The sequence below is a fragment of the Physeter macrocephalus genome, chromosome 4 (genome assembly GCF_002837175.3).
Source record: "Physeter macrocephalus isolate SW-GA chromosome 4, ASM283717v5, whole genome shotgun sequence".
Lineage (NCBI taxonomy): Eukaryota > Metazoa > Chordata > Mammalia > Artiodactyla > Physeteridae > Physeter > Physeter macrocephalus.
In genome coordinates this window covers 55,689,863-55,706,612 of record NC_041217.1, presented here as the reverse complement: position 1 = coordinate 55,706,612, position 16,750 = coordinate 55,689,863, and the positions used below count along the sequence as shown (strand labels likewise).

Below are 16,750 nucleotides of genomic sequence, written 5' to 3'. Positions count from 1 at the left end.
GGAAAACTGGACAGCTACATGTGAAAGAATGAAATTAGAACACTCCCTAACACCATACACAAAAATAAACTCAAAATGCATTAAAGATCTAAATGTAAGGCTAGACACTATCAAACTCTTAGAGGAAAACATATGCAGAACACTCTATGACATAAATCACAGCAAGATCCTTTTTGACCCACCTCCTAGAGAAATGGAAATAAAAACAAAAACACACAAATGGGACCTAATGAAACTTAAAAGCTTTTGCACAGCAAAGGAAACCATAAACAAGACGTAAAGACAACCCTTAGAATGGGAGAAAATATTTGCAAATGAAGCAACTAACAAAGCATTATCTCCAAAATATACAAGCAGCTGACACAGCTCAATATCAAAAAAAACAAAGAACCCAATCCAAAAATGGGCAGAAGACCTAAATAGGCATTTCTCCAAAGAAGATATATAGATTGCCAACAAACACATGAAAGGATGCTCAGCGTCAGTAATCATTAGAGAAACGCAAACCAAAACCACAATGCAGTATCACCTCACACCATTACAAATGGGCATCAACAAAAATCTACAAACAATAAATGATGTAAAGGGTGTGGAGGAAAGGGAACCCTCTTACACTGTTGGTGGGAATGTAAATTGATACAGCCACTGTAGAGAACAGTATGGAGGTTCCTTAAAAAACTAAAAATAGAACTACCATACAACCCAGAAATCCAACAAATACCATATGCTAACATGTATATATGGAATCTAAAAAAAAAAAAAGTTGTGAAGAACCTAGGGGCAGAACAAGAATAAAGATGCAGACATAGAGAATGGACTTGAGGACACAGGGAGAAGGAAGGATAAGCTGGGACGAAGTGAGAGAGTGTCATGGACATATATACACTACCAAATGTAAAACAGACAGCTAGTGGGATGCAGCCACATAGCACAGGGAGATCACCTCGGTGCTTTGTGACCACATAGAGTGGTGGGAGGGACACATAAGAGGGAGGGGATATGGGGATTTAAGTATACGTATAGCTGATTCATTTCATCATACAGCAGAAACTAACACAATTTAAAGCAATTATACTCCAATAAATATGTTAAATAAATAAATAAGCAAACCTATCCTATCTATCGTCATTCATTCATTCATTCATTCATTTTGCTTTCCACATCCTTACAGGTAACAGAGTAACCCTGAGGACAAGGGTTACTAGTTTCCTACTACCACTACCTGAATTTCCAAATAAAATGATGTGGCTGGCTGAACTATGAAGCAACAACTACAAAAAGCTGACCCAGGGGTATAGCATTTATCATTTACTTGTTATTCACGATTCAAATGAGTATGTTCCCAATTTTCCTCCCTTGTGAAAAAAACTTCACAGTTAATACTGACATACTTTTAATATGCTTTCACATTATAACACATTAAAAAAGCAGAGATCAACAACTGCACATAACTATGTTTAAGATTATTATTTCCTAAGTTAGTCCTACTTCAAAACTGCCTTTACTCCAAGGACTAGAAACCCTGAGACTTATACAAGTTCACACCTAGTTCAACCAGAAATCGCTTATCTAACAATGTCAAGCAGCACAAGAGTGGAAAGGCAGCATATATGATATGATTAATGGAAAGTAGGGAGAAGATTTGAAATCAGGTAAGTTCTATCTCTATCAGTTCTTAATTCTCATTTTCCTCATTGTAAAATGAGAAAATAATATCCACCCATAGGATTGTTGGGAAAATTCAGTGAGATAAGTTATCCAGAAAAAGTCTGGCACAAAGTAGGCACAAAAATAAATGTTTCTCTTACTTTTCCTCCCCCAACTCTTCCACATAGTTAATTAGGGAAACAAGAAACTAAAACCAAAAATCTAACTCTAAAATAAAAAACCCAAGACAGATATGACAACACCTATATCCTCATATTTGTGATCTTTACTACCAGGAAAGTCCTTCACTGACAACCTTTTTTGACTAGTTACTCAGCTTACATGTGGCAAATCTGGAGGGGATGTAAAAGCCAGGATTAAGGTCAGACATATTGCACTAAGGAGAGTCAAGTCGTCGAGATAAGACAAAAAACAATCAAGAGCAGACACGTGGCTCAAAAACACAGTAGTGCAGAACCATTCATTCAGTATATGGAGCAAATAGTCTTACATACTTTAAGTCTCCCAAAGGCATCACTGTAATGTATCATAGTTCATTCACTGATGTTCATAATGATGCTTCTGAGTCATAAAGCAAACATTTAAATTATATTCAGCCTTCTGTGCTTAAGAAGGCAATGACATGGGTAATTCATTTAATAGAAATTTAGGAAATGGTTAAACTTAAAAAAAATTTTCAGTTGTAAAAGTAAAGTTCAGTCATCTGGAAAATTCATTATGTAGAGGAATTCATTTCTCTGAAGATGATAAAACCAGATCAAGTGTGGGCCTAGTATATTTGGGAATTGTACGCCCACTAGAAAAATTATTAGGGGTCTTCTAAATTAATATAGAAAAATAAAACACCTTTTCTCTCTCAGTACACTGACGAAACATATTCTGAAATTTATGAATTTAACATGCATTTCTATTAAAAAACTATTTTGTTTATACTAAAGTAAACTAAATTATATACTAAAATACTAATATTTTATTTATACCAATATTTTATTATTAATCTCAATTGCTAGATATTTAAAAGTATTTAATAACTGATTATGCTAGAATTAATTATGTTTATCTAAATCAGAAGAGCAATATCCTTAAATTCTTAAGGTATTTTATGATTGTGTGACCTTCCAGGGAACCTTATAATATACATAATTCAGAAAGTATGTTCCCTTCATTCTTCTGTACTAAATTAAATGAAATATTAAGCTGTTTCGAGATGATAAAGACTATAATTATGAAGGCAAATTCTGCTTAAGATATCCATCCAACCTAGTATATTCAAGTACTTCAAATTACAAAGACTGGGAAACTCCTTTTACCAAAAAGGAACTACAACTCAAAAGTTTTCAAATTTAGTTTAATTAGATTAAAAATCAGTGTAAAAGAGCCAAAAATCTACTCTTCACAGTTGTACACACCTTTTCAAACTGTATGCAACACTTAAAGGCCTTTAATTATAACCTAAAAAATGTTTAAACCAAGTTAGAAGGTAGAAGAGCATACCTGAACTAAAATGAGGACAAATTCTCCTTTAATAGGACTCAAATACTCACACAATTTCAGGAGAACTTACTTGATTGCTCTAATATTTGCTTCTAGGGTTCTTTGGGATTTAAGGTAAATTGGTAGGAGATTCTGGATACACAAGGACCCACAGAAAGGGAAATAAAAAGTTACTAGGTAGTAGATACTCTATTATCCTTTCTGGAATGTTCACCTTTCAAAATAAATACTAAGATTTTACATTCTAAAAATTGGTAACCAAGAAGCAAATCACTTTTTGCTTTTACCAAAAAAGCATGCTGAGAGCACAAATAAACTAATCATTTATATTTCATAATCTGAAACACTAAAAAAAACCTTAATTTCAAAATGACCAAGTGAAATAGCATTCAATATACATTTTCAAATTTGATTCTACAATATCTGCTGGCATCATAAATTATTTCAGATTAGTAAACTGTTTCTCTCACCCTATATAAAAAACTACAAATGATAAATCTGAAACAATAACATCCTCATACTAATATAAGAAAGCAAATGAGACTCTCATTAAGGCTTTTAATGAGCTGAATCTGACAGAGTGCTTCAAGCTACTTAACAAAAGACGTACATCACTTAATTCCTTCTAACTCAAAAATAATCCCAAGATTATGAGACAGCTTTTGTCATCTGGCAGAAAAGATACTCAATGAGACATGCCACACAAGCTGGTAATCATTTAAGAATTTAGTTTCATTCACATGGATGAAATTACTACTGGATACTTCACAGTTTGACATTCATTTCATTACACTTAGGTATGAGAGATCAATTTTTTATGTCAATTTGTTTTTCGAGTGCTTGTTTTTTGTTTTTTGTTTTTTTTGTGTGGTACACGGGCCTCTCACTGTGGTGGCCTCTCCCGTTGTGGAGCACAGGCTCCAGACGCGCAGGCTCAGCGGCCATGGCTCACAGGCCCAGCTGCTCCGCGGCATGTGGGATCTTCCCGGACTGGGGCACGAACCCGTGTCCCCTGCATCGGCAGGCGGACTCTCAACCACTGCGCCACCGAGGAAGCCCTGGAGTGCTTGTTTTAATCTTTATACTCTATGAATTATATTCTTTTGGAGTGACTCTGTGTGTGTGTGTGTGTGTGTGTGTGTGTGTGTAATGATGGCTGAAATGTTAACTGTTTGTGGTTAAGAGCATGGACTCGAGTCAGGCTACCTGGGTTCAAATCCCAGCTACACTATTTGCTAGCAGGGTGACCTTGTGAATAAATTCACAACACCTTGCCGCTGTTTCCTTATTTATAAAATGGGGATGATAACAGTAACTACTTTTAGGTATCGCTGTGAGAGGATTAAATGATTAAACATATGCAGGGCACTAAGAAGAGTGTCTGGATAAAGCAAGCACCACTGAAGTGTTAGCTGTTGTTAACAAATCATGGTTCTGTCTCCATTGCAAAAATTACATTTACTGTATTTACATTTATTGTAATTACATTCATTGTATTCTAGAAGATATGTATTTCAGATTTCAAAAGTTGTTTTGTGTGTGAGGCTGGAAGGATCTTTAATGGCTAAACTCAGTATCACAATTATTTTCAGAATTTGGCAACAGTTAAATTCTGCTGTGTTTTCTTCTAAGTTAACCACCTAATTATTAGTACTTTTTTTTTCTCACTCTCCCCCTCTCTCTCTCTTTCTCTCTCCCTTCCTTCCTCTCTCTCTCCCCCTCCCCTTCTCTCTCTCCCTCTCTCTCTTCCTCCTAGGTGGCTCTAGTACACAATGATAATATAATATGTGATCCCTGAAGTAAGGAACTTAGTTTAGATGAGAAGGCATACACACAAAATACTGAAGGAAAGTGGTACATATTAGCAATACATATAAACAGACATATCCTTCAGAATTTTATATTACCTGATTTATATGTATACATGTCTGTGGGAGAAAAGCAGGCAGGAATTAGTCTAATTTATGTGGAAATGCACTGGGAGAGAGCACTAAACAACTGGTAGTGGGATACAAGGCTAAGGAAAGTGGGACAAAATTAGAGAGAACTTTGACATAATATCTATTTGGCAAGTAAAAGGAAGCTACTGTAGTTTCTTAAAGAAAGGAAATAAACGGCAGCTTAGATGTATTATACAAAATGAACTGCAGAAGGGTTGAAACTGGAAATAGTTCAATTATGATTCAATGGAAAAAAAGGGCAACAGAAGTAGGCAATATAATAGATGAGGTGAAAGGAAGGGAAGACACAAAGATTTCATATAAAGTAGACAGACATTCTTGACTGCCTTCCAAAATCCATTTCCCGTTCCTCCCTGCTAAAAGAACTCCAACATTCCCAGGTATCTCTAACTCTTCCCTGACACAGCTCATGTGCCTTAGGGGAAAACTAACCCCATATTCAGCTTCAGGATGGGTACGATTGGCTGAAGGGTAATCTCATAACCCTTGTCAGGGATTGGTTCAGAAATAAGCAGGTGACCTACTCCTGAACCCATGAGAGGCCAATGAGATGACAAATGTGTTGAAAACTTTGGGGAAAGTTTCCAGGGGTTCTTCTAGAAGCGACCTTTGCTATTTCCCAATGGATGTGATCAAAGTAGCATGCACTCCAACTGCTACTGGCAAGCAGCCTATGAGTACAGAGGGGAAACTCTCTCAGTATGCAGCCACTGTGAATAGAAGGGCAGAGAGTCGGAGAGAAAATAGCTAGCTGATGTCACCACTGAGATGCTGCATTAACCAATCCTGAAGAGGTTCAGTTATTTATTTAAGCAAGTAGATTTCTTTCCTGTTTAGTCTCAGGTGGCATTTCTATTATTTGCATTTGAGGGTACGCTAAATAATACCAAGTTTCTGAGCTTGAACATGAAGAAAAAACCGTGTTGGCCACAGAAACAAGGAAACTGAGATGGGAATTTATTTGCAAAGTTCACAACTTTCAGTTTGGGGCACTTTAAGATCAAGTTGATAAGGCCAGCTTTCTAAGACTTGTATCCTGGTAAAATTAGAGCATATTTAAGAACCAGTGCTCTTATTCTCCAGCTAAGAAAATCTCTTATTTATCTTGTAGAATTATGGTCAAAGGTAGAAAGTTGACAGGACTTCTGATGGAATCTATCCTTGACTCAGAGTCAAAGTTGGCTTTCCATACTGCTCCCTGGTGCCTGTATTTAATTCCTCCAGTTCTAATCCTTATCTGCTATTATCACGGAAACTGGCTGTTCATCCTTCAGTGTTGATGTCCTTGTCAAGTCCTTATGTGACAGACAACTGATACCTCCATTTATTTCCTGAAAATCTTGATTTTCTGGCTTTTCACTTAGTTCATTACTAAACTTCTCCAGCAACAAAAGATTATTTTCCTTGACTATTAATCTGAGAATGTGATCCAGAATTATTTCTTCATTCTGGCTGCCGAACAGCTAATCTTGTTGCTACCATACCCCAACAAATTGGGCACACTGAGATTTTAAAGAAGTTTTAAACTTCATACAAAATTTTGAACATCATAAAAAATTTTCATTTAAAAATATGATTATATGTTTGTGAATCTAATGAAAACACACAAAACTAGTTTGTATTTACTATTTTGGTCTAATTAAAACATTTAAAAAATTATTTAAAAATACTTAAAATGCCCAATTATATTATTAACTATATATCAAGTTTTAACACCCTCATAAGTAAGTTAAATAAGGAAAAATATTTTTTAAAAGTGATTTACAAAGATATTAGAATTAATACTTTATGAGAATCATTCATAATAAATTAATTTAATTTAAAATGACAATTTCATTAAAGCATTCATCAACTATTTTTATCATATTAAAGAATAGGAGACATCTCTTTTAAGGGTAGACAGATTTTTGCTTTGATGATAAGTTCTTCCTAAAATACCTACTTAATGTCACAGTCTGAGATTTTTTTACCTGATGTTCCAGTTTCATGATTTTTCTCTTCAGGTTTGCCATTTGACTTGAAAGCTCTTTGTTCATCCACCTCATCATCCCCCCACCATGATGGCTGCCCATATAATGGAGTACCACGGGGCATAGCAGAAGTATCTGGAAAGAGGTGGGAAAAATCTGTCTAAAGCATATGAAACAGAAAAAAAATGCTTTTGCAGAATGCGAGAATTGCCCAGTTGATTTATTAAATGAAAAAGTACAGCTGACCCCTGAACAACACAGGGTTAGGAACCTCAACCCTCCCTGCAGCTGAAAATTCGAGTATAACTTACAGTCAGCCTTCAAAATCCACAGTCCCCCCATATATGCAGTTCCACATTCGTAGATTCAACTGAAGTAAATCCTGTAGTATTGTAGTGTTTACTACTGAAAAAAAATCTGCATATAAGTGGACCTGCATAGTTCGAAGCAGTGTTGTTCAAGGGTCAACTGTATAGTCTAGATAGCTGAAAAGTACTCTAAGTTGAATAACTTAGTATCTGTGAATCTCATTCAATATTGAACATGATGAAATAAATGAAATTCTGCACTGGCTATTATCTAAGTAATGTAAACTGCCATAGCCCAATAGCTTTTTGCCAAAGTGTAATTAGTTCTTTGGTATATAGAAATGGCTCATAAATCTAAATATGAAGGATAAAACTAAATTTTGGTATAAGTGACTATTTTTTACTTTTTTTTAAAACCTAAGGGCATTGCACAGTTGTTAACTGGACTAACAGATTTATATTTGAGCAATCTGGTAATGTCTAGCAGTTTAAAAAATTGCTTTTGTATGAATGCGATTATCTACATAAAATATTTTTTACAATTCCTGGAATACTATAAATATGATAATTATGATGATGTAGGCATTATTGGACATTTCCTTTTCATTCATTTCAGTTACAATCCAGGAAAAAAAGTAGCAAACATGAACTAATAAAAATACTATAAGGCAAATTATATGTACTTTCCTCAAATATTTAAACATATTAAACACACCTACATACAACTGCCATATATGTTTTATAATGCTTTCTAATGAAGCACTGGCTGCATTAAAACCCACTCTGAAATTGTATTATCATTAATTATTTTTATAAGGATATGGCCAAGCTTTTGAGAAGAAAGCATGCAATTTCTTCATAATAATATCATATATAAATATGATATTTTGAAAGAGGTTAACTTACCTATGGCTTTTTCCTCAGATTTTAGTGCTTCTGTAGCTTTGTGCGGCACTTCTGCTGCAGTATCTGCTACCTTTGAATCTATGCTTTTGGCACATGCAGATTTCAATAATTCTGATTCTGAAGATTTTTGGGACAATTGAAGCTGAATGGTAAACTTCTCGTGCTATAAAACATTTTAAAATGGAAGTGAAATATACATGAGTGAAATCAACCCTAGTAAATGGTAGATTTACAAAAGAAATAAGTAAAAACTTTTTACCTTTAGAGCTTCTTCAGGGACCCTCATTTCTCCTCGTACTACAGTGAAAAGATTTGTATGTAAACAGGGCTAAGGAAGAATATAATTTCAAAATTCTGATAATCAAGCTTAAAATGATCAAAGATAATATAGAAATTGTCCTATTTTCTACAGGTAGTTACAGTAGAATAACTAGAATGACTATATTCCCTTTAAGAATTAAATGTTAAAATATGGTCACAAATATAAAAATTTTCATTTTTAAAGACTAAATAAAATTTTAAAATCCAGCGAGTAATTCTAAACTTAGGTAATCATGGCCTTCAAGAAGCAAATAACTGGATGATTAACTGAAGCAAAAAAGACATTTTCAGTTCTCACTAACAGTAATACGACCACAAAGAGAAAGCAGCTGGATCAAATTATATTGATAGCTAATCACAAAAATCTAGAAAGAAGTACGTCATCAGTAATTACCCAACAGTAAATCCTGAAGGAATTCAATTACTCCTACTTCACAAGCATTGATAAAATGAAGTTCATCTTGAAAGTGCAAAAGAAATGCTATAATTAGGGTCTTAACAGCAACTACAACCACTCCTTCCCCCCATGAATTGCAATCAGGGTCATACTACATTATCAAACAACTGATTCTATACAGATTAGAACCAAAAGCTAGATATAATGAATGCTTTCATTATTATACCAAAAAGAACAATGCCTCTGTATATTAAAAAGATCTTTCACTAAACAGTAGAGGTCACATTTCTCACCATTACTTAACCCGGTAATGAAAGGACTTTTATAACCACATAGTAAATTCTAGTCTTCTTTACCAATTCAGAGCACCCATGACTTCAAGGGTAGAAAGCTTTAATTACCATGTGGGAGAAAAAGACTTCCCATGCATAACAAGCAGTAAACTTGTTAATGAGTATTTGACCCATAGTTCTACTCATTAAAATAATAAAAACTCAGAAGTTTTTAGAATTGTAAAGCACTTTGGGAATATCCTGTTCAATTCCATTAACCCACCTTCCCATTCTATAGATGAGGAACTTGAGGACTAATGGGGCAGAACCCAAGATAACAATCTAGTCAACTGAATACCAGGTCCAGGGGTTTCCTATCAGTTTACACTGCTTCCTATAACTGTGAAGTAATAAAATTTTCCTTTTTTGTTATGTACATATGCTGATACACATTTGTTGGTATATATGACAATATACAGTTCATAACTAAGTATAGCTAATAAAAAGTAAAAATCTAGTAACTTTGTTTTACCCCCAAGAAACTTATTAACAGCTGGAGAAGATTCATAGCATTCCTACATTGTCAATGTTAAACACAGCATCTTAAAAATATTGAAAGCCATTTCCATTTTTTTCAATGGGAAACAAATGATTTTAGCCTGTTGTGAGTGTTTTCTGATGCTTCTACATTCTCCTGGGAGAGCTTTTAAGGCTATTCCTCAAGGCTAGTCTGGGGTATTCTCTTTAGATTTAGACTTTTTTAAGATCAAGGAAAACTTATAAGAGGGTATAACTCATAGGTTCACACACTTTACCTTACCAAAAAACTCCTGTGTGGGGCACCAAAGCTCTCAAAAATCCTTCTGTTTAGGTCATGAATTTACCTGAGAACTCTGGTATGACTACGAGATTTTGAGACTGCCCTAACCCCAGTTTTTCCCTCCAAAGCTACTATCTTCCTAGTGGTACGGACCCAGGTAACTGTTTCTAACTTGGTTAATTCAGAAAAATGACAATCTAAGGTACAATTGCTTATGATGTCAATAAGTTACAAAATATACAATACAGTAATATTAACTATAGTTGTATGTCAATTATATCTCAAAAAATTCCAGAATAAAGTTACATGCTTACTTAAATCTTGCTTACTAAAAATCATTAATCTTTATAGATTATTTCCGCATTTTTTAAAAGAAGAAACAACTGAAAACCAGACATAATACATAAAACAATGGTCTGCAAGACAATCAACACCAGGTAACAAAAGACCACTGTCTTAAGTGAAGAGGAACAAAGCAAAGTGAGCACAATCACTGCCCCAACTCACTACCTTAAGAGAGCTTCCAAGTCACACTCCAAGAATGGATAATCCAGGCAGAACCTGGCAGACTCTCTGAGCTGTGGAAGACAGAGGGTTGAGAGTCTAGGGAGACCAAGGTGACTAGAGTACATGGGACTGAGTACTGCAGAGAAGAGAGCTGCACAGAGATAGAATTCCAGAGACTGTTACAGGGACTTGCTCAAGTATTCAGCTGAATACTGATCAGCACATTCATTTGAGAAACGACTGGGACGAGCACCACTCGAAAGTATTAGAGTGCCCAGTGCTCAAGCAGGGCCAGAAACAGTGTCTAATTACAACAGCCAAGCTGTAAAACCTCATGTATCATGAGCCACTGGATAAAGCAGGGATTGGCAAATTGTTTCTAAAAAGGGGCAGACAGTAAACATTTTAGGTTTTGAGGGCCATATGATCTCTGTTGCAACTACTCAACTTTGCTGTGGTAGTAAAAAAGCGGCCATAGAAATATGTAAATAAGTGTATATTGCTGTGTGCCAATAAAACTTTATTTACAAATACAGCCCGAGAGTCAGATTTACCAATAGTTTTGCTGACCCCTACAGCAGAGTATACAGAAAGACCTTGCCTCTGTAGTGGGGAATTAATTAAACCCAGACTAATCTTAGAAGTCTAACAAATCTTAAAAGCAAGACTCAACATGATGAAATTGTTTCCAAGTAACCTGTTTCCCAGAACAAAGCTCAAAAATATTTATAGGAATCCAAAAATATGCATATAATACTCAACAAGGTAAAAATTCACACTGTCTGCCATTCAGTCAAAACTTACAGTGAATGCAAAAATCAATCCAAACTGACCCAGAACTGACACAGATGTCAACAAACATGTTAACACAGTTATTATATTGTTTAAAAAAAATAAGTAGAGACTTGGAAGATACCAAAAACAAAATCCAAATTGAACTTCTAGAGCTGAAAACTATACTGGATGGGTTAATTGCAGATTAGACACAGCCAAAGAGAAGTTTAGTAAACAATAATAACAACCCAAATTGAAATGCAGAGAGAACAGATAATTATTAAAAAAATAATAAATAGAGCCTCAGTAAGCTAGGAGACAACTTCAAGTAGCCTAATATACATTTACTTGAAGTCTTCGGAAAAAAAATAGGGAGGACAGAAAAAAAAAGATTTGAAGAAATAATGGCTGAAATTTTTTCTAAATTTGATTAAAAGCATAAACCCACATATCCAAGAAGCTCAAAAATCCTCAAGCACAGGAAACATGAAGAAAACTACACAGGGCTTCCCTGGTGGCACAGTGGTTGAGAGTCCACCTGCCAATGCAGGGGATGTGGCTTCGTGCCCCGGTCTGGGAGGATCCCACATGCCGCGGAGCGGCTGGGCCCGTGAGCCATGGCCGCTGAGCCTGCGTGTCCAGAGCCTGTGCTCCACAACGGGAGAGGCCACCACAGTGAGAGGCCCACGTACCGCAAAAAAAAGAAAACTACACAAAGGCACATCATAATCAAACTGCTCAAAACCAGGGGAAAAGGGAACCAATGCAAGTGAGAATACAGTGGAGCAACAACTTCAAAGTAACTGAAAGAAAAGAAATGTCACTTAGAATTCTATGCCCAGCAAAAATAACTTCCAATAACTAAAGTGAAATGCTTTTCCAGACATAAAGAAGATGAAAGAATTCATCATCAGCAGAGCCATACTATAAGAAATATTATAGGAAGTTCTTTACATAGAAAGAAAATGATACTAGATGAAAACATGGATCTATAAAAAAGGATGAAGAGCACAAGAAATGGTAGCTACATTGGTTTAAGATATAAGAGTACAATGGCCATAAAAATCTAAGATATTTTTCTTATTATTTAAATCTCTTTAAAAGATAACTGATGTTTTACTGATAACAATGTAGAATGGGATTTGTAACATATATAAAAATAAAATGTATGACAACCATAGCACAAAGGTCAGGACAGAAGAAATGAAAGTATACTACTGTAATGCTCTTATACTATACGTGAAGTTGTATAATGTCATTTGAAGATACAGCTTAAAATTAAGGATAAAATTATAAATCTTAAAACAACCACTAAAATTTTTTAAAAAGTGTTACAGTAATAAGCTAACAAAGGAGACAAAATGAAATCCTAAAAAAGGTTCAAATAATCCAAAATAATTAAGAGAAAAAGAAAAAAAAATGATGGGGCAAATCGAGCACAAATATCAAGATGGTAGATTTAAGTCTAACCACATCATTAAATGTGAATGCTCTAAATCCCCAAATGAAGGCAGAAATGATCAGACTGAATAAAACAGTAAGACCAACTATATGCTGCCTAATTCAAATGTAGAGACAATAGGTTAAAAGTAAAAGAATGCAAGAGATATACCAGGCTAACACCAATCCAAAACTAATGTCTAGACAAACCAGATTTCAGAGCAAAAAATATTACCACAGACAAAGCAGGTCATTTTATAAAGGGGATCAACTCATCAAGAGGCCACAATAATTCTAAATGTTTACATAACTAATAACAGAGTTTCAAATTACATGAAGCAAAAACTTCTGCAAGGAGAAAGAGACAAACCCAATTATAGCCCAAGATTTCAATATCTCTTTCTCAAAAATTGATAGAACAAGTAGACAACAAATCAGTAAAATACAGAAGATGAGAACAACACTACCAACTAACCTGGCCTAACTGACATTAATAGAATACTCCAACCAAAAACAGTAGAATGCACATTCTTTTCAAGTACATACAGAATATTTACCCAGATAGACTAGATATATTCTGGGTGACAGGACAGGATTTGAGATATACATAGTATGTTCCTGACCACTATGGGATTAAATTAGAAATTAATAACAAAATCTCTGGGAAAAATCTCCAAATATTTAGAAACTAAGTAACAAAGATTAAATAACCCAATGATGCAAAGATCAAAAGAGAAACTAGAAAGTTATCTTGCATGTTAAAGCAGTACAGGCATACCTTGTTTTATTGTACTTCCATTTGTTGTGCTTTGCAGATACTGTGTGTTTCACAAACTGAAGGTATGTGGCAACCCTGCACCCAGCAAGTCTATCAGAGCCATTTTTCTAACACCATTTGCTCACTTTTTGTCTCTGTATCACATTTTGGTAATTCTCACGGTATTTCAAACGTTTTCATTATTTTTATATTTATTATGGTGCTCTGTCATCAGTGATCTTTGATGTTACTATTGTAACTGTTTTGGGGCACCATGAACCTCACCCATATAAGATGGTGAACTTAATTGATAGATGTTGTGCAAGTTCTGACTGGTCTACCAACTGGCCATTCCCGTTCCTCTCCTCAGGCCACCCTATTCCCTAAGACACAACGACACTGAAATTAGGCCAATAAATAACCCTACGATAACCTCTAAATATTCAAGTGAAATGAAGAGCCACACATCTTTCACTTTAAGTTAAAAGCTAGAAATGACTGAACTTAGTGAGAAAGGCATGTCAAAAGCCAAGATAGAACCAAAGCTAGGCCTCGTGTGCCAGTCAGCCAAATTATGAATGCAAAGGGAAAGTTCTTGAGGGAAATTAAAAGTGCTAGTGACCACATGAATGATAAGAAAGTTAAATAGCCTTATTGCTAACATGGAGTAAGTGTGAGTGGTCTGAACAGAAGATCAGACCACAACATTCTCTTAGGCCAAAGTCTAATCCAGAGCAAGGCCCCAACTCTCTTCAGTGAGGGCTGAGAGAGGTGAGGAAGCTACAGAAGAAAAGTGTGAAGGTAGCAGAGGTTGGTTCATGAGGTTTAAGGAAAAGAAGCTGTCTCCATAACATAAAATTGCAAAGTGAAGCAGAAAGTGCTGATGTAGAAGCTACAGCAAGTTATCCAGAAGATCTAGCTAAGAATTATAATGAAGGTGACTACAATAAACAACAGATTTTCAGTGTAGACAAAACAGTCCTCTTTGGAAGAAGATGCCCTCTAGGACTTTCATAGCTAGAGAGCAGAAGTCAATGTCTTGGCTTCAAAGCTTAAAAGGGCAAGATGACTCTCTTGTTAAGGGCTAATGCAGCTGGTGACTTTATGTTGAAGCCAATGCTTACTTACCATTCTGAAAATCCTAGGGCCCTTAAGAATTATGCTAAATCTACTCTGCCTGTGCTCTAACAGTTGAACAATAAAGCCTGGATGACAGCACATTTGTTTACAACATGATTTAATGAATATTTTAAGCCTACTGTTTGAGACCTACTGCTCAGAAAAAGATTCCTTTCAAAATATTTCTGCTCAGTGACAATGCACCTGGCCATGCAAGAGCTCTGATGGAGATGTACAAGATTAATGTTGTTTTCATGCCTGCTAACAACAACATCCATTCTGCAGCCCATGGATCAAGGAGTTATTTCAACTTTCAAGTCTTATTATTGAATAAACACATTTCATAAAGCTGCCATATACAGTGATTCCTCTGATGGATCTGGGAAAAGTCAACTGAAAACCTTCTGAAAAAAACTCACCATTCTAGATGCCATTAAGAACATTCATGATTCACGCATGGGAAGAGATTATAATATCAACATTAACAGGAGTTTGGAAGAAGTTGATTCCAACCCCCATGGGTGACTTTGAGTGGTTCAAGAATTCAGTGGAACAAGTAACTGCAGATGTGGAAACAGCAAGAAAACTAGAATTAGAAGTGGAGGCTGAAGATGTGAGTGAATTGCTGCAATCTCATGATATAACTTGAACGCATGAGAAGTTGCTTCCTATGAAGGGGCAAAGAAAGTGGTTTCTTTTTGTTTTTTGGCTGCACCGTTCGGCATGTGGAACTTCCCCGACCAGGGATCGAACCTGCGCCCTCTGCACTGGAAGTGCAGAGTCTTAACCATTGGACCACCAGTGAAGTCCCAGAAAACGGTTTCTTGAGATGGAAACTCCTCCTCCTGAAGATGCTGTGAAGATTTTGAAATGACAACAAAGTATTCAGAATAATGCATAAACTCAGTAGATAAAGCAGCAACAGGATTTGAGAGGACTGACTCCAATTTTGAAAGAAGTTCTACTGTGGATAAATGCTATGAAACAGCATTGTGTACTACAGAAAAATTGTTCTTGAAGGGAAGAGTCAATCAATGTGACAAACTTCACTGTTGTCTTATTCTAAGAAATGGCCACAGCCACCCCAACTTTCAGCCGCCACCACCCTGATCAGTCAGCAGCCGTCAACACTGAGACAAGACCCTGCACCAGTAAAAAGATCAGGACTCGCTCAAGGCTCAGATGATAGTTAACATTTTTTAGCAATAAAGTATTTTTAAATTAAGGTATATACAATTCTTTAGACATAATGCTATTGCACACTCAATAGACTCCAATGTTGTTCATAAACATAACTTTCATATTCATTGGGAAACCAAAAAATTTGTGTGACTGGCTTTTCGCAATATTGCAGTGGTCTGCAACTGAAACCACAATATCTCCAAGGTATGCCTGTACTTAGGGGAAATTTTATAGCACTAAATGCCTATATTAGAAAAGAAAGATCTTGAATTATCTCAGCTTTCACCTAGAAGAAATTAATAAAGATAGCAGAAATCAAAAAGAAAACAATAACAGTAGCAAAATTCGATTAAACCAAATTCAATTAAACCAAATTTAAATGGATTTGGGGGAATATTCTTCCCATTTTCTCCACAATATCTGCTTTACCCACAGAATATGCTGTCAGTTAATGGTGACTCCATTTTTCTAATTGTTTAAATCAACTGTACAGTCTTGGATTCATCCTTGGCTCTTTTCTTTCTCTTAGTCTACATCCAATCTAATCAAGAATATTACTGGCTCCATCTTCAACATATGTACAGAATTCTATCATTTCTCACTACCTCTGCTTCTATCACCCTGGTCCAAACCTCCATTATTGCTCACTTGGAACTAATGCCAACTACTGTAACAGCCTCCTAACTGGTCTCCCTCTTTTCACCTCTGCCCACTTCCACCCTTAGTCTTTGAAAAAGAGTAACCAGAGGATTCTTTTAAACATATAAGTCATTATCACATCACTCCTCTGATCAAACCCTCTAATGGCTCCCCATTTCACTTAAAATAAAAGCCAAAATTCTTATAGTGGCCTA

At 35.6% G+C, this 16,750-nt stretch overlaps 1 protein-coding gene across 15 annotated transcripts in view; it reads right to left on the bottom strand.

Annotated features, from left to right (window-relative positions):
• CEP170 (centrosomal protein 170) overlaps positions 1–16,750 on the bottom strand; it is a 146,552-nt gene that overhangs the window by 63,119 nt on the left and 66,683 nt on the right. For all 15 annotated transcript variants that reach the window (XM_055084213.1, XM_055084218.1, XM_055084217.1 and 12 more), the window contains 3 exons: positions 8,567–8,625; positions 8,308–8,470; positions 7,094–7,228 (listed from right to left, as the gene is read on the bottom strand). In XM_055084213.1, coding sequence (XP_054940188.1) covers positions 7,094–7,228; positions 8,308–8,470; positions 8,567–8,625 — 357 coding nt within the window. The remainder of the gene's footprint in view (positions 1–7,093; positions 7,229–8,307; positions 8,471–8,566; positions 8,626–16,750) is intronic.